The sequence below is a fragment of the Podarcis melisellensis genome (assembly GCF_964234715.1).
Source record: "Podarcis melisellensis genome assembly, chromosome: 4".
In the NCBI taxonomy this organism is placed as follows: Eukaryota; Metazoa; Chordata; class Lepidosauria; order Squamata; family Lacertidae; genus Podarcis; species Podarcis melisellensis.
The window spans coordinates 44,541,951-44,564,329 of NC_138531.1; the positions used below are offsets into that span (position 1 = coordinate 44,541,951).

The window sequence follows — 22,379 nt, forward strand, 5'->3', positions numbered from 1 at the left end:
GTTCATAGGAAAATAATACAGCTCTTCTCAAACATTTACTCAGATGACCTGCAGCAAAGCGATATGGGGAAAGAATTTTAAGTAGCACCTGTAGTCAACAGTATATTTAAATGCTTTTTTCCTCCCTGAGATGAATGGATCCTCACTGGTGAAAGAGAGAGGCCAATCCTATGCAAATATTGGATATATATTTTTTTCTCAGCATGGAGCCGTCAACTGCATTTTAGGTGTCAAGAATTTTAAGAACTAGAAATGAGCAGGGGAGAGTATAGCCACCTGCTTACAGAAAAATGCTAAACATGTTTTAGGCAGCTCCATAGAATTATCTATGGTGTTGGGGCCCATCTTAGCCATTAAGATGGTTGTGCACATTTCAAAGCAACCTATGTAGTATGCAGGAGCAGTCACAACGATAATGTTTGTTGTTCCTGCTGTTGCAATTTGTACCCCTCTTTAAGTGCTGTTTGCAATATGATTTGCAGTCTTTTTTTTAACAAGTATCTAAAAGTTAAGCATTTTCTTCACTTCTTTGTTGGAAGTGAGTTCAAAAAAGTTTATTTTCATTGTAATCAATACTGTGGTTTCTAAAGGGTATGGCACCCAGGGCAGCGTCCCAGAAGATCACCCAAACACTTGGAGATGTCTATCTGGAATAAAAATATTAGTTTTTTAAAAAAATATTTTTAGTGATTTTCCATTTTTATGGTAACAACAATAAACAAGCAACAGTAAACATGAAAAAACTGCAAAGTAACCACGGTGCCATTTGTCAACATTTCATTCCTGAGATTAATTTAGTAGATTCCCTTGTGTCAAAGGTGGGTTCTGAACATTGCTCTTTTGTTGTATGAAATCAATGAACGGTTGCCAAGTACAGTATTATAGGGGTTTGAATTCCACTAAAATCAACACCTAATTGTACTACACCTCCCTGAAAAGACATCAGTGTTTGAAATGTGCTTTTAGGAAGGGGACTTGCCTTTCACTGGGCAGTAGACAGAAGCTATAGTTAGGGTAGTAGAGTTAAGCTCCCCTTTGGCATCTTGGGGAGCAAAGTTCAAAAAGTGTGAAATAAGGATTACAACCCCCTTGCTTTGGAAGATCCTGCAGAGCTGTACATCACAGCCTCAAAAACACAGAACCTTATCAATGGATTTTTTTACTACGCATCTTTGCAAACATATAAAACATATAAAACCAGTTTTTCTTCTTTTTGGAGCAAAGACTCCATTCTATGGTGCTTGACAGGGTTCCCCATGCCATATACCAGTACATTGAAATGCCCTTTTAAATGTGTCCTTCAGGATTCCATATGGTAGGATCTGTTAACGAGTGACATCATGCTAATGCGAGGTCCTCCTGTCATTCTGCTCCTTGAAAGGCAGACCTTGGGAGAGAGGATTTGAAACTGGATAATAGGCATAGTAATGCGGTTAATCAACTAACTTACTTTAACAAACATTTGAACACTTAACAGTGAAACAACAAAACCAGGTTGCGCCACAAATAGTGGAGGGAGTAGGGTTCTTCTCTCCCCCTTGGGCCATTCTTACTGGCAACCAACAAATGGAGGGGTATCAGTAAACCAACCATAATGAATGGTCTCCAAGTAGCGTCCAATTCCAAGGCTGCATATTGATCACTCATAGAGTACCGTATTTTTCGTCCTATAGGGCCGCCCCAAGCCTTGTGCACACCTGCCCGAAGCACGGGGCGCCCTCCGGAGGGCTCCGCGTGCTTCGGGCTGCAGGCTGCCGCCCCAAGCCTTGCGCGCTCGGCGGGACCTCCCGCCGGGCGCGCAAGGCTTGCGGACACTCACCCGAAGCATGGGGAGCCCTCCGGAGAGCTCCTCATGCTTCAGGCGGCAGGCTGCCACCCCAAGCCTTGCGCGCCCGGCGGGACCTCCCGCCGGGCACGCAAGGCTTGCAGACACTCACCGGGGCTGCAGGCTGCTGCCCGCAAGCGTTGTGAGCCCGCGGGAACTCCCACCGGGCTTGCAAGGCTTGCAGATAACTTCCTGAAGCCTGGAGAGCGAGAGGGGTCGGTGCGCACCGATGCCTTTCGCTCTCCAGGCTTCAGCGAAAGCCTGCATTCGCCCCATAGGACGCACGCACGAAAAACACGAGAAAAATACGGTAATTTCTAGTATAACGAAAGTATAGGGAGCTGTCAATATAAACGAGGCTGATTTTAAAGTTCTTTGCAAGATCAGGTCTTGTATTGGATCTCTCCCGTGTGATTTCTGCTGGCTCCAGCAATGTGGTGCATTTCTGTTCTCTGGAAACAGTGTTTTTTTCAATGCTTTAGAGAATCCTCGCTTTTCCTGCCATCATAAATCAGCTTCATCTTCTGATGAATCATCTGCATTTCCCGCTTTGTCAGTTTCATGCAAGCCTAGTAGATGCATGATGTTGAGAACCGCTTCATGCATGAAGGCTCTATGCTGTATACCGTCAATTATAACCATGTTGGAAGTGATACCCTTATCTGTATTTAGCCCCTGCCTTTGAAAGCTGCTCAGTATATATTTTGAATGCTTTTATCCACTTTAAAGTTTCAGGGCACAAATAATGTGAAATTATTATGCGATTTCTCTCCTATTCCAAACTGTCAACTTCTTGTAGCTCTTTCAAAATGGCGTCTTTTGTCACCAGGCCACTTTTGTCACTTGCTGTTTGATTGCAAGTGTTGGCTGCTCCTGTGTGCCACTTCAATATCGGTTTTAGTAGGATTCATATTTGGTAGTACAAGATCAAATCATGAAATTATAAAGGTTAGTAAATCTGCTTCCAGGGATTCAGCCATATTGCGTACTTTGAGGTTAAAGCAGCACAGATTATTGTCCTCTTCTTCACATTGGGACTTGGCTATCTCTTGTGTAAGAGGTGAGCTTTTTGATTTTTACAGCATATTTGGCCGAGATGTCAAAGGCTTCATCTGCAGTTTCGCTACTGCTGGCAGTTGAGTATCAGTTTGATCCAGTCTTCTTTCCATCTGGGTAATGGCTGCCTTCCATTCTGTAGTGAGATCCTGGCAAAGATCCTTGTGGAGTTTGTCTAACTGGGCTGTCAATTTGGTTAGCATGAGGGTGGCTGCAGCTTCATTTCTTTTAGACAGCTTGGTCTGCTTAGTTTTCATTGATGGGACTTTGTCATCTTCCCACTCAGAGTCCAAAGCAAGATGTCCAGGCTCTGTAGCAGAATTGGATCGTCTTTCTGTGTGTTGTCACTTGCCCAAGGGCATACTCAGGAGGGGAGGAAAGCTAAAATTCAGTTTTTTGAGGTTTAAGTAGGTGTTCAATTAATTATTTGTGCTTAGATGAGTGGACCAGAGGATTTAAACCATGATATTTATTATTATTATTATTTTTATTATTATTATTATTAAAAATAATTTTTATTAAATATTTTTCTCGTTTACAAAAGCACATGCATTGTCTCTTTCTTCAGGTTGTGTTTTTTACAGATCAGTTACATTTGTTGTGAGACATTGGTGCTATATGCAGTATAGGGTTGGGAAGAAAAGGGGGAGACAGGAGAGAGGGGTGGTGGGGTGTTAAAGCTTATGTTCTTTTACTTAGTGTATGTGTGGGGGTTTTGTGTCAGCGTCAATTGGGTAGATTCTCTTTCTATTTGCTTGTTATGTTTCCTTGGTGGTGGCCTAGGGTGTAGTTGATTGTCTTTGGTTGGCTGCAGTGGCATTTGTTTGTGCCTGTGGGGGGGGGTTGTTGGTTTAAGTTAGCCATATTGATTCCTATGTTGTTGGTGGGTTTTTGTTTTTGTCTTGGTGGGCTGCATGTGTGATAAAGGGGAGCCATACCGGTGTGTAGGCATCCTCTTCTATTTGCCCCTGTGTCAGTTTGTCTATTGGTTAGCTTTTCTAGTAAGGCTCTTTCCCATACTACTTGATACCAGTCTTCCATGTTTATTCCTGACAGGACACTCTAGTGTCTGGCTGCTGAGAGTAGGTGGCTTATGAGCTCTTTGTAGTGTGACTAGGCATTGTGATCTTGGAAGATGTTCTGTAATGTCAGTTCTGGGGTGACGACTACTATCTGTTTAGTTATTTTGCTTATTTCTTGTATGACTGCTGTCCAGAAGAGTTGGATTTTGGGGCATTCGCACCACATGTGAAGGTATGTGCTAGTGAAAGCTCATGTCATCTTCCTTTTAATGTTTAAAGGGGCACAAAATGAAATGAAGGTCCAGCCTTGCATCAGCTTTCAGAAGGGTATTATTGGAAGATTGGTTTCAGTAAGCCTAATTGAACAAAAATAAGATTCTGCAAATCCACTTGTACTGAACTACCCAGCAGCTATATTTGTGTGGCCATAGACTTCTGCATGTGTATCCATGGGTGGATGAGAATTGGAAATTGCTCAAGTGCTGTCTGTGTGATTTCCCCAATCCAATGAGGCAGGGCTGCTGTTCTTAATGCCCCCTGTCTCCCAATTAGCTGAAATCCAGTGATTAGGTGTTTGTGAGGATTCAGTTCCCTGCTCCTCCCCTCCCCTCCCCCATCATCAACAGCTGTATGTTATAATTTTGGCTTTTTGAAAACAGCTGTGCACCTAGTGTCAACATTGCTCCCCACTATGAATTCACTATGTTCTTTGCTGGTAGTGTTACTCCATCCTCCGCCCCAAATCTTTGTTTTTTAACACACAACCTGACACACAGAAATTATTAAATAGGGGAAGCTTTTCCCAGCACTTATTTTACTGTAATAGGTCAGTGCACTAAATGTCTGGTAGAGCTGTATTTTCCGGTAAATTTGTTTTGTTTTGTAATTCAGTTGTTCACAGTGGCAAAATTGCTTTGGGGCATTAGCACAAATGAAGCTGTCTTGGCTGGCTGTGAAATATGGCATGCTAGAGTTGTTAATCCCTGTTAAGGTGCTGGTCTCAAAGGCACACCACATGCGGAGGGCTCAGCATATCATAGGACAGGGCTAAATGTGCCCCTTTTTCCTTATCTTAATGACTCAGTGGAATTAAAATGTCATAGATATGAAATATCTTATGTTGGGGGCAAGTTCACAGACTTAGCTAACACTGCATACGAAAACATCTTACAGTCATGACCCTAATGCCATTTGACTAGCAACAACTTCCACAAAAATCAGTGGGATAAGAAGAGTCCTGCTGGAGCAGACCAAATGTCTAATTTAGGTTCAGCGTTCTGTTTTCCACAATGGTCAAACAGATGCCTTTGGGAAGCCCACAAGCAGGATGTGGCGGCGGGGGGGGGGGGACACCTCTCCTGCAGTTGTTCACAGCAACTGGAAGTAGCATATCGTCGCCACATAATTGTCCCTCTCTGCCTGTGTGCATTTGCGTTTTACTGTATTTTTTTGTTGTGTGCTGAATGTGTGCCTAATGTATTGCACACACTTAACACAGGCTTTCTGAAGACTGTCATGATTTGCCTCTTCACAGTACCTCCCATCCTCTATTAAACAGCTCAGCTGGGCCACCTGCTACCTGCGCTGTTTGCTTGTCTGCTGGTTGTTCCTTGCACTGGAGGTGGTGTGGTTGCCCTTCAGCAGCCAAGCAAACTGCAGCAAGACAACAGTCTTACGTATACAAAAATGTATTTTAGTGAACTGTATATATAAATAAAGAAATAAAGGGGTAAATGTTCACATTTCCCGCAGGGCTATGCCTATGGGTCACGGGTCACCTCTGGGCTCTCAGAATAGGTGTTTCCTTATCCTCTTGCTTTTCATCCCACTTATGCAGTTCAAGTTTTTTCTTGTGCTAAGTGGCTTTACAGGGCCATTGTGTCCCAGAAACAAGGCACTAGTGATCCTTTTGCTTGGATGCTGAACCCTTCCAGTGCCTGCTCCTAGCAATACTTATGGTATCTGCCTACTTAGTGGCTTATTCAAGTCAGGCCATAAGACTAAGAGAATCAAATAAATGCTGGGAGATGTTTGGTCAGGTACATATGATTTGCTTGTGTTGGGAAGTACATGATTTTGGAGAAATGTAACCGAAGTTGAAAGGCAACGTATACTGAAATAACTATGATAATGTGTATTCTATGTAGAGACACAACCATCTCTGACAAGATAATTACTACTTGAGGTGGCTCCATGTTTGATAACTTGCGAACTTGGTTACCACAGCAGACAACCTGCAATATCAGACTTGTCACCTTGGCGAAAGAAAATTAATGAATATTTAATGTCTCAGACCCGGCAATGACAGAAAGTATTTTCTAGCTCTTGAAGGTCAAAGTCAGAGTTTGTGAAGTACCACCAGCAAGTAATGGCTCTAGGTTATTATTCTACCTCAAACAAGCTTTATACATGCAAGCTTTGTAGCCTTCACATCATTTTGAGGTAATAGCATATAGGTATAGATTGGTGTGTGTGTGTGTATGAGAGAGAGAGAGAGAGAGAGAGAGAGAGAGAGAGAGAGAGAGAGAGAGAGAGAGCGCAAAGCATAGTGTATGACTTGTTGTGTTGGATTTATGTATGCATCACAACATATATAACGTCCATTAAGCATGAGTCCATTGAAATTAGCTGTCAGCCTAAATTGGGATAGCTTACAGAAGTGCCTTTAATAAACACTGGATAACTTCTTTCCCACTAATGCCACTGGATGATTTAGCTGTTCTGCACACTCCAGAATAAAGCCAAGAATGTTCTTACACCTCTGCTTATAGAATCATAGAATTGTGTAGTTGAAAGGATCCCAAGGGTCATCTTGTCCAGCCCCCTGCAATGTAGAAATCACAGCTAAATATTTCTTGACAGATGGTCATCCAACCTCTGTTTAAAATCCTCCAATGAAGTTCAGAAAGTTCTTCCTAAGGTTTAGTTGGGTCTCCTTTCTTGTAATTTGGATCTATTGGTTTGGGTCCTACCCTCTGGAGCAGCAGAAAACAAGCTTGCTCCAGCTCCCATGTGACAGCCCTTCCGATATTTTAAGATGACTGTCATATCTCCTCTCATTCTCCTCTGTTTCAAGCTAAAAATACCCAGATCCCTCAACCATTCCTCATAAAGCTTGGCTTCAAGACCCTTTTATCATTTTGGTTGCTTTCTTCTGCACATGTTCCAGTTTGTCAATATCCTTCTTGAAATGTGCCCCAAACTGGACACAGTACTCCAGGTGGGGTGTGACCAAGGCATACTAGGTTGGTACTATTACTTCCCTTGATAAGCATCCCCTCAATTCCTTCATCCAAGTCATTTATAAAGAAGTTGAGCAACACAGTGCCCAGGACAGGACCCTGTAGCACTCCACTTATCCCTTTTTTCAAAGATGATGAACCTATGGTGAGCACTCTCTGGGCTCAGTCAGTCCACCAACTACAAATCCATCTCACAGTAACATCATCTAGCCCACATTTTACCAGCTTCTCCACAAGAATATCATGGGGGACTTAGTCAGAAGCCTTTCTGAAATCAAGATATAGTACACCCTCAGCATTTCCCTGATCCACCAAGCTTGCAAATTCTATTTAAATAATAATAATAATAATATTAGTCTGACATGACTTGTTTTTTAGAAACCCATGTTGGCTCTCAGTAATCACAGCAACCTTCTCTAAGTGCTCACAAACCCGCTGTTTAATATTTGTTCTAGGAACTTTCTTGGTATTGATGTTAAGCCGACTGGTCAGTAGTTGCTGCGTCCTCTCCTCTGCCCTGTACCTTTTTGGAGATGGGGACAACATTTTCCCACTTTAGTATATATTATATAAAATAATGTCTAAATGCTTATACATTTGAAGACTCTAGCCTTCAGTTGTAGTCCTTAACTCCTTACAGTTGCATCTGTACTACATAAGAGAAAATAAGAGTCTTCTGATACATATTTCGTTAAAATACATTTTCTTTACTAGAAATCTGTTCAGTCCAATATTATTTAAAGTGAATACGGTAAATGTTTATTGTGCCCCATTGTTTGTCTGATTTATAAAGCAAGCTATACAAAATTCAAATTTGCACCCATTCTTCATAATGGGCATGGGAAGGAAACATGGTATGTGTTTGGTACTGGAAAGGGCTGTTTATAGCTGCCTGATAAAGCTTTTATTGTGCTTGCTTTTGAACACACACATGTACCCATTTATCCTTTTGAAGAATTTTAACAATACTGAAATGCCATAGTTATAATAAAAGCTCAGAAACAGCAAGAAACAGCAACCTGGGAAGATACAACCTATTATGACAGTTATTTAAAGATGGAGTTGCTTTTCTAGCAACACTTGTTCTATCAATAAATTATTGAACCAAGCAGATGCAACTTTTTTTGTACTTAAAAATGCTGACAGTGTTGATGTTTGCTAAAAATGGGTTATGGCTTCTTTTCTTCTCTTCTGACCTTGTTCATAATGAAGTGGCTCATTCCCACCAAGCAGGGGGGTGGGGAGTAGAGGCTTGGATTGAAGCTGATGGTCACTGGGTAATTCAGAGGTCAAGTCCTTGGTTATTGCAGATGAAAATTTTCAAGTCCCTAATTAAGAAGCCTTGCTGATTTAAGGATCTTGCAAAAAGAGAGTGTGCATAATGAATAACCTACCACTAATAGTGGAAATGATTGCTTGATGATTCCTGTTGCCCCGTTTTATTAAATTACTGTCTCAAGAATGTAACCAAGGCAATGAAAAATAATGAGTTGAGTCTTTTGCATATTTGTGATGTCCCAGTTATTTTTCCCCCAATCAAAAAAAGTATGCTTTAGGTGAGGGGAGCTTTATCTGCAACCTGTAATAGATAGTAGGACAAGATAGGGAAGCAGGGAGAGGTTAGGCAATGAATGAATACTGAGGATGAGGAGAGGAGAATCAGGAAGGTTAAGGGAAGGTGTTCTGTGTGATAAGTCTTGAACAAAGATATGAAGAAAGGACAGGTTATTCAGGGCATAGACAACAACACAGTAGGTGGGTGAATTCATCTGTCATTTTGCTAATTAGCTTGATTACAATGGATTATGGATTATCTTTAGATATGTTAAGAATGCTGGATTCAGAAACAACCATAATGCAGATAAGGGGCACTATGTAAAATTGATTCTCAACTGGAAATGGAGCACAGAGTATCATTTCCTAAATGATGACTTCTTTTTACAATTTAACATTTTATTTTTTTATTACATCTTTTAGAGCTACATTTTCAGACCATGCTTGGAAGAATATGTAAGGATATCTATAAAAATAAACCAAATTAACAAACTCTATTTGTGGTCAACAAGTGCTAAAGGTATTCTCTCTCTCAAGTTTTGTAAGCTTGTTCTCTTAAGTTTGCCATCAACTATGTTGGCGTAGAGAGGCACTCTCCTGATCTTAGGAAGCAGCAGGGCAGTACTGATGTGATATGGCATGCACAGTGAACATATCAGTGAATCACTCACTCCCAGTGGCCCCATTTACTTGCCTTCAGTAGACTTGACATGTGTACAAACACTATACAGTCGTGCCTTGGTTTTTGAACAGCTTAGTTCTCGAATGTTTTGGCTCTCAAACGGCGCAAACCGGGAAGTGACTGTTCCAGTTTGTGAACTATTTTTGGAAGCCGAATGTCTGACAGGGCTTCCATGGCTTCTGAATGTTTTGGAAGTCAAATGAATGGACTTCTGGAACGGATTCCATTCGACTTCCAAGGTATGACTGTACATGTGGCTGGGGGAAAATGTGTCCTTTGTAAGGTTCTGGGCTTCTGTGCCATTCTTATCAGGACACTACTATGGCTTGTACAATAGCCAAAGAACATCTTGTGCTTTTGTCAGTGTGGAGGCACAATACCAAATAATATAATCCCTTTTAAAACAGATTATCCAGCTGTGTCATAGTGAGTCTCTGCAAACCAAGACAACATGTGAACTATGTGGCATGCATCTATGTATTTTTACTATTTTATCATGATTTATGACCTATCTTCATGACCTATTTTTAAAAGCCAGGATTTTTTAAAAAGTCTTTTAAAAAGTCTTTCTGTGTGTAATTCAGCCACTGATAGATGTTGTCATGCATAGGGTTACGATCCTCTTTGTGGCCCAGCTTCTCTGCACTTAAAACAGCTGTGTTAAACACAGAAAATGAAATTTGACTGATAAAGCTTCCTATCACTACATCTGTACATCTCTATTCTAAGAAAACCCTCACTATCTGAATTTATACGTGGCATTTTCCTGTTCAAGGTGCAGGAATCTTGCCAGGAAAAAAGATGGTAATCTTAAGTAAGCCTTGGATATCTGGCTTGATAACACATGGCAGCTTACGTGGAGTGATAATCCAGCTACTGTAAATTTTACAAGTGATGGAAATAGAAGGGTATGCAACGAAGTGCTTTACTTGAACAGGGAATCTCTTGCAAATCTATCTAATAATGGCTACTCTAGGTTTTTATTCCTTTGTGCTTTTTGTAGGTCTGCTTCTCTCTCTCTGCAACAACTATTCAGGGAACACTTTTGTTACTAAGTTGAATTACTGTCACTATATCTGACTGACTAACAAACCCATTCTCAGTATGGATATCTCACCAATATTGAATGGTGGTTGCAGTAACAGCAGTAGCAGCCTGTGTGATGGTGCAGATCTGCCCTCAGTTTACCTGGACAGGGTTGGCAGATACCAGATCTTCTAGCTGTTGATTGCAGATTATGCCCACTAAAGCATTAATTTCTCAGACTCTGACTTGCTTCCTCTCCTGAGTGGCACACTTGTTTTAAACAACTGTTTAATGTTTTATGTGAACCAGGCCAGTGTGTTGTTTTTCTCATCCTGCCAAGTTTGCTGCAATTTGCTAGCCATATTGAGTGTCTTTTTAAATGCAAAAATTCAGGGCGTACATACTGTAGGTATGTGCTACAATTTATAGTAAAGTTTCCATATTTATCTCCTCAGTAACTGGTGAGATGTTGATCTTTTCTCCACTTCCTCAGTTTTCTGGATATATGGTAAAAATGCCCCCCACTGCTTAGCAGGATGTTACAGAGGCCTAATACAGGTGACTAACTTGACAAGTGGAAGTTATATTGCCACAGATTCGCTTGGTCATTGAAATTAAATAAAGTGTGATTAAAATTGTTTTTCCTGCCATGTGTGTGGAAAATTTGGAGTAATATCAAGTGTAAGGCTTCCCCGTATTAGCCATTCACAGCTTATCAAGTTGTATGTAAAAAGTGCCAAATTGCCACATGATAAATAGTTGCTAATTTATGCTCTCTTTTATCCTATGATTCAGCTTCATTCCAATTAAAATTTCCAAAACAGCATGGACAACATCACCCATTCTGTACAGCATTGGATTAATAGACAATAACTGAGTTTGAAAGACCTTGTGTTTGAAAGCATAGGCCCCTTTTGTATGCACAATGTCATTGCACAAAATGCCTCAGATTGTCATTATAGTTTCAAAAAACCCATTTTCTCATTTTTATTATAATTGCTAACCACAAGGTGGCACACATTCTTCTGTTTTAAATGCCAATAGGTGCCTACCCCAAGAAGCTAACTTGCCATTCTTCCACACTAAAGCACTAGCTGTTTGGTGTTAGTAACACTAAACAACGCAGCAAAACATGGCTGAGTGTCACAACAAAATGTTGATGCATATCAGTAATTCAAATCCAAACATCAGTTGACTTATTTGATGTGTGGTATATTTATCTATGAAATAGATGTAAGACTGCTCCTAGTTTCCTGCCTTGTTGTTACGGTTGCAAACAACCTTTATTGATTTTTGCTGATTTATTGTGTTTTAGAAGATGTTGTAAATGGCATTTTGGTCTGTAGCCCCTATAAGCCCTAGCATAATTGTTTATATATGTTTACACCCAAAATTAATGGACCTGTGACCATGGTCCCAAGGTACAAATCCTGTTACTTTAAAAGTGTGTGTGTGCATGTGGCAACTTGCTTGACTTATTTTTGCTATTTTTGCTCTAGATTTTATGGGATATAAATAAAAGAAACCACAACAAAGGCTCTTAAATTACTTTATATTAAGATGTCACAATCCTGAGTATTTCCTATATATCAACCTTCCTGTGAACCACGTCCTTCTCTGTTGAAATTCTCCTCCACCTCAAATATTGAAATGTTGTCCTACCTCATTCCCCAAACCTGGTATAATATTGCTGCTATACCATTCTTGACTTGAGTTTGCTTAGGGGCATTTTGCGAAACCCTAGCCAAAAGAGCTGGTGAGATTAATGATTATGTCTTGTGTGCATGACCTTTGTATTCTAAATAAATTGTTGGTGCTGCTTCGCCACCTCTCCACCTTGTTCCAACTGAGGTTATGTCAACTTAATGTTTTTCACCGTAAGTCAGTATATCTTGCAGCAGGAAGCATTGCTGTTAGAATCCATTCCAGTTCTTCTTTGGACCATCCTTTCTCTCTCTCTTTCTCTCCCCCTTTCAACCCAAAAGAACAGCTGTTCCTATAACTCTTTCTTTTGTGATCTTAATAGATGGTGTATAAAGGGAACAAGGAAGTCCTGTTAATTGTGCCAGTTGCCAAAGTGTTCATAGGAGACCATGACAGACAAAATCTTACGTAAAGGATGTTGTTAATATCAAAATATTAGCTATTTTATCCTTACTCTCAAACCATCCTATTTCATGTGTTAGTCAAGGATGCATGCTAGGATTGTACCTTGGTGGATGTGGAAATGTCAATTTTCCAGGGCATGGTTTTAAAGAGTCACTGTGCTACATACGCATTCGTTTTGTCTAAAGCACACCTTTGTGCCTCTGAACAGTTGAAAATTGTGTATTAGATTGACATCACACCTTTAAGCAATCTCTTTCTCCTTGCAGTCATCCTTCTGTTTTGGGAACAAAAGTCAAAGCAGGTCAGTTCTTTGTGTTCATTATTCTGACTCACGAGGTTTCCCCAGCTTGTAATGCCACAGTGGACACTGGCACATTCTGTTGTCATACAGGGAATCTAATTGGGAAGAAATATGATTTCTGTTTTTCTCTGTGTGTTAAAGCTGAGCAAGTAATCTGTAACCCTGGGAAACCAAGAGCTTTTGCCAGGAGGCTAAAAAACACATATAAAGATAAAGTCAGCAAACATCCTGGGAGAAATGTGTGCAGTTCAGTCACACAGCAAATTCAGAAATACCACAACCTCGTTTGTGCCATTATAAAAGGGAATATATGTCATGTGCAAATAAATGGCTCAGAATAGCCATGTTTTAATAGGACTACTTTTTGTGATGTATTTTAAGTCTTGTACACCATATGATCTCTTCTCTGAATTACTGATGGCAGTTAATTTGAAGCTGTATTGGAACCTGAAATAGAGTTATCACAGGCTATCCTTTCCTGCTTTATCTGTCTTGATATTATTATCATTTGCTTCTCTGGTACCCATGGAAACAGCCATTAAGATAGCCACTTTCTCCAAGGAAGAGAGTGTTGTTAATGTCTGACATTTATCCAGCTGTGTAGCTTAGGATACAATTTTACAGGGTTTTAAGATCAATCCATAACTCTGCCTTGAAGTATGTGTAGGAACTAGAATCCATCCAGAAATACAAGATAAAGCAGGAGAAGATTTCTAATTTCCATGCTGCTAGCAGGCACGTGGAAAGCTAAATGTTGTTTAAGAATAGGTTGTTGTTTTAAATCTGCTCCCTTATACTTACATTTATTTACTTATATGTGAACTGATTTCTGCGGCTCCATAATTGCATTAGTAATAAGATCATTTTGTTTATCACCAACATTTTTTTAAAAAATGGTACATGTCACAGCCTGTCTTAGACAATTTCACTAAGGATGCATTGCTAACAGATATCTCCCAGTCCCTCTGGAGCCAGGGGAACTTTAATTCTATACATGACGACTAGGATGTTGCCACTCGTCTAAGTAAGAAGCACTTCCTGCCTCTTTCTCACACTCAACTATTGCTTATCCCCTTTGATTTCCCAAAGTCTTGTGTTTGGGCTGTTTTTCTTCAGAAAACACATGGGGGCTCAAATAATTGAATGCATCTCCCTACAAAAATTCCCTTGAAAATAAGATGTCGAGGATAACATTCTTTCTGACATCTAGCCTTTTGGCTATAGGATATTTTGTTTGAGTAGAGTGAGAAATGGAGCACTGAGCAGTTTCCTATAGCCCAGACAGAGGTTTACCACTTCGGCAAGAGCTATGTGTTTGTGTCAGAAGCGCAAAGCAATAACTGCATTTGAATGTTGTGGTTTGTTTTGTATTAGGCTGATCATATTTAGATGACAGTACCAGGTGGCGGGGGGGGGGGGTAGCTTGTAACTATTCAAAATATTTTCTGCTCATGCTGTCTCTTAAACCACTGAGCTCTTTCCTTAACCCACCATATTATTATGTACCCTTTTCCCTCTGGCTCTTCTCTTTCTCTCTAAGCTGTCATTTTGTAACTAGCACAAACTGGTGGATCCCCGTGGCCTCGCTTAAAATACGCATTCAGAACTTGGGACAGCTATACAGATGCAAATAGTTTTAAGTGCATTTTAAGTGCATTATACAAGACGGCGATGGTGAGCTAATGGGAAATTCAATACAGTTGCACTCTGGTTACGAAGGGACGCGGGTGGTACTGTGGGTTAAGTCACAGAGCCTAGGACTTGCCAATCAGAAGGTCCCCGCGATGGGGTGAGCTCCCGTTGCTCAGTCCCCGCGATGGGGTGAGCTCCCGTTGCTCAGTCCCAGCTCCTGCCAACCTAGCAGTTCGAAAGCATGTCAAAGTGCAAGTAGATAAATAGGTACCGCTCCAGCAGGAAAGTAAATGGCATTTACGTGTGCTGCTCTGGTTCGCCAGAAGCAGCTTAGTCATGCTGGCCACATGACCTCGAAGCTGTCTGCAGACAAACGCCGGCTCCCTCGCCCAGTAAAGCGAGATGAGTGCCGCAACCCCAGAGTCGGTCACGACTGGACCTAATGGTCAGGGGTCCCTTTTCCTTTACCTTACTCTGGTTACGAACTTAATGCATTATGGAGGTCCGCCCTTAAGCTGAAACTGTTATTATCCTGGGGTGCACTTTCGCTAACGGGGTCTTCCGCTGTGCGCGCCCCTCTCGTGCACGATTTCTGTTTGCATCCTGGGGCAAAGTTCGCAACCAGGAGCAGCTCCTCCCGGGTTAGTGGAGCTCGTAACCAGAAGCGTTCGTAACCAGAGGTACCACTGTATATATTTTTAAATGTTTTTTAAAAGCATTTTCACAGTGTTTTATTATATATGTCTAGATTCAGCTCTTATCCTTCTTATGTTTCTCTTCATTGTTTAGGCTATGGGACATTTTCCTATCTAGCTTCATTGTGGCTGCATCCCTTTTTCTTGAAAAAGCTGTTGCTCTTCCACACTTTTTGATGGGTCTTAGGTAGTGCTATGCTGCTCTGTTCCTAAGTGATAAAGAATCTGCTGCTACTCTGACCACTTGGTTGAGATTGTCACTGACCAGGCTTGTTTGCTAGTAGCTCTATTATTTTCATGGTGGTCCTTTTGTTTATGCTTGGAATTCTGCTTTGCAGCCTCATACCTTATTTGGTTCAAGCCCACCCCCACCATAAAAAACTCCGGGTAACATCCCAAGCCCACTCAGCATTTAGCAATCAAATTTAATTAAAACATACCTGCATTTCCAAGATATGGAGGTCCAAAGCCAGCATAGTTTTGCCCCTGAGGTCCATCAGTTATTTATAAGGATTCCCAATAACAGTTATCCAAATGTTACCTTCCTTTCCGGTCTCCCATCAGAATCTTTTAAGTTGCTGGGTCTCACAAAGGCCTAGTCTGAAGCTAAGTGATTTAAGGATTTATGATATGGTACAATCTGACGATCAACCATACAAAGCTTGCCTTGCTATTAAAAAAATCAAAAGCTCATTCTAGGAATGGTTTTCCTCTTCCACAGTCTGCTTTGGCAGTGCCTCATTCACCAAACAAAGAGCTTTTGTCTCATTTTGATGAGAACTTTCTTCTTTTTTGCATGCAAGATTAATGGAAGGGTTTGTTACATGTCAGACTATTTTGCTGCCAGTATGGATGCTCGTCTGTTAGCATGTGCTGTGACTGCCAGCATTCTATATCCAGAATTAATAACAAAAGACTTAAAGCAATAAATATATTTTGGGTACCATTTTTTTGGTTTTGCTACTTTTAATATTTTTAAAGCGTTTATCCAACAGAAAAGCATAGGTTATGAAAAGCTATCATAACTGTAAGTGGAACCCTATCAGTATCTGGTCCAATATCCTGGTCTCACAGTAACCAGTTAGATGCCTGTGGGAAGCCTGCAAGCAGAAGCTGAGGGCTGCAGAACTCTCTTTGCTTATGATACCTAGCACCTGGTATCCAGAGGCGTAATGCCTCTGTTAGTGGAGGTAGAACGTAGCCATTGTGGCCTGTAGCCATTGATAGGCGTATTCTCCACGAATTTGCCTAATTTCATTTTAAAGACATTCTTTAGTCCAAGTCAATGACCACAATAATGCCTTGTGGTAGGGAATTTCACAGTTTAACTATATTCTGTGTCAAAAAATACTTTATCCACATATGCCAATCGAATAGCTTTTCTAGTTGCAGAAACGTATGCTAGAAATCTTAGTTTTCTTGTTATTGTTCCTTAAATCATTTTTATGTATCACTTAAAAAGCCACATTCCTCTATACCTGGTTTGGATTATGTGTATTTCTCCTTCTGCAGTGGCATAACCAACGAATCACTGTTTGAAGACTAGTACATAGTGTTTATTTTAAGATATTCAGATGTATGATACTTCATGTGTGCGTATATGTGCAGCCGATTGAAGCAATGTTTCTTTTTGATAATATGTATCACACAGTAATTCTTAAATCTACTCAGTGCAACAGAGACATTGTAAAACCAGATGCAGATGTATATGGACTGTGAGTCAGCGGCTCTGCCAATATTTTTGTTGCTGTTCACAATGGCGAGGTAATTGCATTATCAATCTTGTTAGTCTAGGGGCATCTAGGGCTTCGTTCTCGCTTTGACTGTGTGGGGGCTCATGTCCAAATGCTGCACAAGCCCATGGCAGCAGGGAGAAGAGGGCCCTAAAAAAATGCATAGGAGGGATCGTAGCTCAGTGATAGAGCATTGATTGCAGAGGGCCCCAGTTCACTCCTGGAATCTTTACTCAGATTAGATTGAGGACTAACAGTTGCTGAGAATCAAAAAGAGGAAAGTGCTAGTGCTTTTGTGCCCTGTTTTAAACATAGGCTTGTGGCTAGCCATTGTGAGGACAGTGGGACTAGATATGGAACTTTAGTCTGAGGTGAAGAGTGGTTCTTGTGTTATTATATTCTTACAGCAGGTGCTGTGAAAAGCCTCTGCTTGAGACCTCGAAGAGTTGCTGTCAGATTGTTTTATTTGTTTAAAATACTTATATTCTGTGTATACAAACTGATGTACAGATGTAGAGCTCCTTCATAGGCTGGCTGTATGCACAAATAGAAGGAATGTGGCCACTGTGCATTACAGGTAGTTGAGAACAGGGCTAGCACTTGTTATTTCACTCTATATGTGTCTAAACTCTACTATCAACACAGTTCTGAGCAACCTTAAGAACAAAATCCATTTTTTTAAATTGCCTTATAAATAAATTGAGCAGGAGTATATTGTTGCTTGTTGCCTTTGGCCTTACTGTGAAGGAATTTTTGAAAAAATGATTAGTTGGGCTATTTTCAATGTGTGATCTTTAGTGTTCCAACCCCAAGGAGGGGAAAAGTTGCTCCCAGTTTCTTGCAATCAAGTGCTAAGCAAAGCCATCCTTGAGTTTGTTTGGAAAGGAGCTGAAATATGTCTTGTCTGAGAATGCAGCAACACCTGTATGTAAACTTTCAAGAATGTCTGCTTGAGAGGTGAAAATTATGAGGAGAGATGGATGAAAGCAGAAGCAGTTCTAGTGATATGAATTTTAAGGAGTGCTTCACAGAAGGAAAGTATTCATGGCTTGAACTGAATCTTGTTTACATCCAAACCAGGCAGTTTTCATTAAATAGCTTTCTGATATGAGGTTTATGTCCTTAGCTTATAAACCAACTGTTGTGAAAAAGAAAAAGGAAAAGACATCAAAGCATCCTTAACCCCTCCCCTCCCAGGCACTACCGTTTGGCTTTTGGCCACAAAGCCTTTAACTGCAGGGTATTTAATTGCACTGTAGAAAGACGTGAATTCAAGAATGGATAAGGTGGCATTCTGCCCAGCTGAAAACTATAAAGCCAGTCTAACTGGGATAAAGAGCCACAAGTTAAATGCTGGACAATCAGTAAAAATGCCCCACACTTATTTTTATAACATAATTGCGTGCTTTATTGATATACACAGTAAAGCAGTATATAATACAATAAGTAAGGCATATATTTGGTGAAATTTGATATGTTGTGAAAAATGCAGTAAAACTGAAGTTTATAAAAATAATTAGTAAATGTTACAGTGTAGATGTTAGAACACAATAGATTATGATACCAAAGTAATAAACCAGTACTGGATAACAATGGTATAACATGCCAAATGATAGTTAGTTAGTTAGTCAGTTACACTGATAAATGTATTACAGTTTAATAGTTTGTGGATATAAGGAACATGAAATATTCCCAAAGAAATGCTTAAAAAGCAGCAATAAAGCTCTTAAAGTCTTTAAATACTTTAGACAGACTCACTTCAAAACTAATGTCTATGAAGGGGAAAAAATGAAAACCCTGATGAAAACAGCCGTGCACTCTTTATTAGTTTCCAAATGTTTAAAGAGAACTTTCAACTTAAAGGCATAAATGAACAAACCCCACCCCATAGATTCTGCACTTTCCTATGAGAATATGCAGGATGCTTATTAATGAATAAATGGTACAATCCAGCCTAGTATGGGTCAAGTGCCTACTCATGAGGTAATGGCCCCTCCCCTCAGCATGCATCCTTTTGGAAAAACATATCCCTGGGCAAGATGGAGAGCTTGGTGCCGGCAAACTTCCATTCACAATCATGTTTGAGGGAGACTGGTAGCAACAGGGCTCTTAGACCTCAGTGTGTGGGCACTGTGCTCACACCAGGATAGATTGCATCCAAAGTTCTTTAAAAAATATTTGAAAATGTACGTTTGGGGCTTCTTTTGCAAGCTATTAAATTTTTAAACTTCTTGTTGTTAAGATGATAAGACCTGTTCACACAATGGACAAGTGGTGATGATGTAATATCTTCTGTATATAATTGTCAGGAACACCACAAAACCAAAGTGAGGTAGAAATAACATGACTACCCATGTTTAATGTTAAAAATAAAATATTTTCCCCCAAGTTTAATTACACTTCGTACAAGAAGAGGTAACAGATTTTACTCTTGCAAAGTATTAATGTAGATTAGATTGATGAAATTCTATTTTCAGACAATGGAATTAAAGGCTGGCGGAAGGGAATGAAATGGTAAAGCTTTTGTTAACAGCACCTCAAAATTTTATAGTAGTAAACCTGAGGAGCTGTTATGTAACATCTATTTTCTGTTATCCCTCTCCTGAGTCATTGTTAATTGTGCGGTATTATTTGTAGAAAGACCTAGGGAGGAACAAAATTACTGGCTATTGTCTTGGATGACCAGCCTCCCATGAAGCAGTGTGGCTACTTTTAACTGTTGATAGAACTGAAGCTGATATAATTGCTCCATGCTATTTCCTGTTTAATTGAAATGTTGTGGCTCCTTGGAATTTGCTGCAAGGCAGATCTCTAGTGACCATTTTGTTTTTAAGAGACTAGGCAATTCCCAATTCTTAAAAATACTGCTACTATAACAATTAAAATTAAATATTAATAATATGAGTAATCAAACTTTCAGGATGGAAGCAGATCATAGGTCGGTCACTATCTGTATTCAAGTCCTCAACACACACACCCCTCAAAAAACAAAAACAAAAAAAAAACAACCCACAAAGATGCAGGGTATATCACTAAAGGTGGCATCGCAGGGTATAAAAGCAAATCAAGACTTCTGCTTTGAAGCATTAAGGTGCTGGCCAGTGTCAGAGGCAGAATACCGGATGATAAAGTCCAAAGGTATAATCCGGTGAGGCAATTCCTATTTTGTGTTTACTAACAACATTCGGGTTCATAGAAGTGGAGGAAACAGCAGGAGCAGAGAATACTGGTTCAATTTGTCTTTTTTATTGTTGCAAGCTCTGAAGATAGCATTTGTCATGTAATGTGCTCTTTCATATTATTGCCAACTAGCTGGATAAATTCCTGTAAGACTTAATTTCTACTTGGAAGGAGGTAGAAAAGCTACCTCTACTGGAAGTTCAGGACAATATTATTTTTTTAAGCCAGTGCTAGTCAGACGCAAAACAATGAGAAATGTATGTTAATAGTTTTGGTGTTTCAGAAATTCTCTCTTTGATTCATAAGGAAAAGAACACAGAACATGAATTATGTCTGATACAATTACAGAGCTCAAATGATGCTAAACAAATGCACTGCCTCTTTTTTTGTTTTTTATAGGGATTTATATAAACTTTTTTTATATAAAGCACACTTTGTTTACAATCTTTCTTTATAACGGTTATAAATTTTTTTAAACAACCCAAAATGCGTTCCATATAAAGAAATGGCAAGTTATTTAGCTATCAAGATTTTACATGTAGTTTTCTTATAATTTTTTTGTACAATTGCATAGACGTGTAAAACCTGCCATTGTTAACAAAACAATAACAGACTTAAGAAACTACTGAAATCTACAGTATAGTACCACTACCCTTCACAAAAATATAATTTGTTTTCATGTAAACTCTTACAGTCTAATCCTTTTGTCATATGAATATTATAAAAACCATGCGGGTACGCCTGAAGTTGTAAAACACATCTTCTATTCTAACACCTTGTTGTCGGTCATCATGGTCACTAACGTTTCCATTGCTCGGCCCAAGTCATCTGCCATGTGGAAAAGGCTGCCTACATTGTGGCCTGTAAAACAAAGAAAAAGATTTTACAGATGAAGCTGTCCTTGGTGTACTCCAACTGCTTTTGAAGATTGCCACACATACTTCTTAAAAGAAAATTGAGTTAGGTACCTTGATATAAAATGATACACACTTCCATGCAAGGACAATTGTCAATTATTAGTCATATACATATATATATTTGCAGAACCACTAGCAAAGCTGTGTGAAACCTGCAGAGCTTTTTAGCTAGCATCACACTAAATTCTTAAATGACAGACATAGCAAATCAATTTCAAAGGCACATGCATGAAAACCCTTGGCAAAAACTGCAAAATTAAATGTGCATGTGAAAGACTTTGCTACACAAGTGGTTGCAAATGAATCAATTAAAGTGAATAACAGCTAACCTGATCAATCATAATCAACCCAAACAGCTTGACTAGGGAACTTGCCAAAGCGCTAATTGATGTTAATGAGAGTAAGGTCCTGGACGAAACCTCCATTGGAGACCAAATTGAAGAGTTAAACCAACCTACATAAATTCACTGAATCTTTTAAAATACTGTTGCTAATGAAAGGAAGCTAGTTGCATGAACTCTATTATCAAGGGGGCAAGAAAAGCTGGATGTGCCAGGTTACGTTAGCTATTGTTAGCTACACTGCAGTAATACTCTTTTCATGATTTATGTTGTGAAGAAATCCCATTTGTTGGAATGTTTGCTTTTTAGCTAGGCTGTAACTTATCTGAATCCATTCCTAACAAAAATATATCTTTATAATATGCAAGTCATCACACTGCAAAGATAGCAGGCATAAAATGGGTGTACAGCAAATATTTTCTTTAATCAGTGTGTTTCTTTGCAGTTCTTCCAATCCTGGTTTTCAGACCACATTGGTGTCCTGCCCCAAATGGGAATGACTACAAGGCCAACAGAAATCCTCTCTTTTTCTAAGAATGCTTTTGTTCTGCTGGTTTACTGCTAAATGGGCAACACAAGAAGAGCAGCACTCTTTTGTGCTGTCCTTCTGTTCCCAACATTCAGGACGAACTATGATATCCTTCTGCAGTATTCTGCTTGCAGCTCTTTGAGATGGGTCATGTTCAGACACAGTCACATCTTGAATGAGTTAGGATTTGGGATGGAATTTTTACTTTCTCAAAGGGTCTAAAAACAAAGATTTAATGCAACAGAAATAAAGCAATAATAAAGCAAAAACTGAATTAAGCAATTATTACATATGCAGGTAACACGTTAGCATTTAAACAAAATAAAACTGAACTGTAAAGAGCTTTGGACAAATCAGACCTTTTTCCAGCTCTGAAAAGAAAACAAATTTTGTACCTGGCAGAATTAACCATAAAGGACCCTTGTCACTATGTGATTTACCTGTAGAGATGCTGGTAACTAGAGAAGAGCCACTGATAATGTTCTTAGCATTCAGGAATGTTTGCATGGAAGGTGATGGTGCTTACAGCTGTCGC

General features: G+C 39.7%; 1 protein-coding gene and 1 long non-coding RNA gene across 24 annotated transcripts in view; one reads left to right on the forward strand and one right to left on the reverse strand.

Annotated features, from left to right (window-relative positions):
• Positions 1-22,379, forward strand: part of LOC309368707 — a 66,127-nt gene that overhangs the window by 23,025 nt on the left and 20,723 nt on the right. Inside the window, exon 4 of one of the 11 annotated variants that reach the window (XR_014167866.1) lies at positions 12,783-12,817. The exons of the other annotated variants lie outside the window; for them this stretch is intronic. This is a non-coding gene — a long non-coding RNA (uncharacterized lncRNA). The remainder of the gene's footprint in view (positions 1-12,782; positions 12,818-22,379) is intronic. 11 annotated transcript variants of the gene reach the window in all.
• DMD (dystrophin) overlaps positions 18,259-22,379 on the reverse strand; it is a 1,007,479-nt gene continuing 1,003,358 nt past the window's right edge. For all 13 annotated transcript variants that reach the window (XM_081908923.1, XM_081908930.1, XM_081908919.1 and 10 more), the window contains one exon: positions 18,259-20,918. In XM_081908923.1, coding sequence (XP_081765049.1) covers positions 20,821-20,918 — 98 coding nt within the window. In that variant the 3' untranslated portion in view covers positions 18,259-20,820. The remainder of the gene's footprint in view (positions 20,919-22,379) is intronic.